Source organism: Monomorium pharaonis, chromosome 5 (assembly GCF_013373865.1).
Source record: "Monomorium pharaonis isolate MP-MQ-018 chromosome 5, ASM1337386v2, whole genome shotgun sequence".
Taxonomy (NCBI): domain Eukaryota; kingdom Metazoa; phylum Arthropoda; class Insecta; order Hymenoptera; family Formicidae; genus Monomorium; species Monomorium pharaonis.
The window spans coordinates 12,793,859-12,795,729 of record NC_050471.1 but is presented as its reverse complement, the minus strand read 5'-3'; the positions used below and the strand labels follow the sequence as shown (position 1 = coordinate 12,795,729).

The 1,871-nt window shown below is 38.9% G+C and overlaps 1 protein-coding gene across 1 annotated transcript; it reads left to right on the top strand.

Moving 5' to 3' along the window:
• The first annotated feature begins 895 nt into the window (after positions 1-895).
• LOC118645615 (probable basic-leucine zipper transcription factor Q) lies at positions 896-1,505 on the top strand. Its single transcript, XM_036287044.1, has 3 exons — positions 896-914; positions 1,002-1,222; positions 1,296-1,505. The coding sequence occupies exons 1-3, from the start codon at positions 896-898 to the stop codon at positions 1,503-1,505; spliced, it is 450 nt and encodes a 149-aa protein (XP_036142937.1).
• The last annotated feature ends 366 nt before the right edge of the window (positions 1,506-1,871 follow it).

The window sequence follows — 1,871 nt, the reverse complement described above, 5'->3', positions numbered from 1 at the left end:
AAAAGCGATTCGTCCGTTATATTAATATCTTCGTCTGTTTCCTTTCTTTCTTTATTTCTATCTGCAGCAATTTTTAAGTGCACTGCGGAATCTGCATGACGATAAATGTGTGACAACCTAGCATCCATGTATTTTTCACAAAATTCGCAAAAAAATAATGTTTTATCATGTGATGCTTCACGTAACCATGGTTTAAACAATTCAATATCTAACCATTCTTGTCGAAATTTTTGTTTTGTCTGAGAAATAGTTTCATTTATATCGTCATTTTTTGTTAAAGAAAATGTAGCTTTTTGCAGATTTTCTTTGTGAGGCGTAGAATTTGCATGTCTTGAAATACGTGTATTACAAGACAAATTTTTCTTACATACAGTGCAATGATAAAGCTCGTCATTCAATGGTACTTTGCGTATCCAAAATTTATATTGAGTATCGCTAAGCCAAGCTTCTTGAAAACTTCGCTTATTTTTCTTCTCTAATGGCTCGCACATTTTTATTGACAACAAGAAAGAAATCAAACGAAGAATCAAAGAAAAGAAAAAATGAAAAGGAGAATAAATAAGAGAAAAATATATAAAAGTTTCTTACTGATTCACAATCGAAACTTTCAGCTTTCTCAATGTAACGTTGTTTGTAAAATGCACTTACGTTCAAAACGTTAACACTCAATCGCATAAAAATAATATATTAACACCGTGAAATCAAGTAATAAACAAATCGTGATATCGTGCTCTCCGCACACAGTCAAACGACAAACGCGGCTCGCACTCACACAATGAAGAATCAGCCGCGTGGGCCCGACGAGCGGCGCCCGGCGCGCGGCGCAACACGTGCATTCGCGATTTTCAATTGTTTACATAGCTCTGCCGTTTCGCACATTTCGCAAGCAACCGCCATGGCGCACAGTTTGTCCCGTGAGTAATAAATCAATTTATTATTCTCTTTCTTAAATTATCATGTTTTCTTTTATATCATATTGTATATTTCTTTTATATTACCAGAATCTGAGGAAGCTGCATCTATGCAGCAAATGCTGCAACAGCTATTGCAGCAACAACAACAGCAGCAGCAGCACCAAGAGGAAGTCCAACAGAAGTTGGACTTCCTTTATGGAGAGCTGCAAAGGCAGAAGGAGCAGCAGCAGCAGCTAGAGCTGGTGCAACCAGAGCAGCCAGAGCAGCCACCAGAGCAGCCAGAGCAGCCACAGCAGCCAAAACGTAAAGTATTTTACATTATTTGTTATTAATATAAAAAATTATTTTATTCCAATAACGTATTTATTTATTTATTTTTAGAAAAAAGAAGAGGGGGCGGTCGCTCGAGGGCCCGTTGGCGTGCCCAGAGGGGAATTCCACCTCGCCGAGGTGGCGGCCGAGGTGGCGGCCGAGGTGACGGCTGGCGTGGCAGCCGAGGTGGCGGCCGAGGTGACGGCTGGCGTGGCAGCCGAGGTGGCGGCCAAGGCGGCAGCCGGGGTGGTGGCCGAGGTGGTGGCCCCCCATTTGTAATAAATAAATATTACAATTTTTCTTGAAAAAAATAAAATGATATAAAAAATACTTCAAATTTTTTTAATATTCTTTTATATTCCTTTCATTATTCCTGTCCTATATATATAATATGTACTTAATAAATTAAAATCTCATCAAGAACGCTAGACCTCACATTTATGAATAGATGTGTTAAGAATATCAAGAAATTAAATGTGGTATAATAGGGCTACTGGCGAAGGTCCACGTAAAAAAACCTAACGCGCTATTAGTGGCACCTCATGGGTAGCGTGGAAGCCACTTAGTAATTAGTAAATAAATGTCATAAATATGCCAACATCGAAAGAAAAATAAGTTAAAATCTCATCGGTGAGAATAATTGCA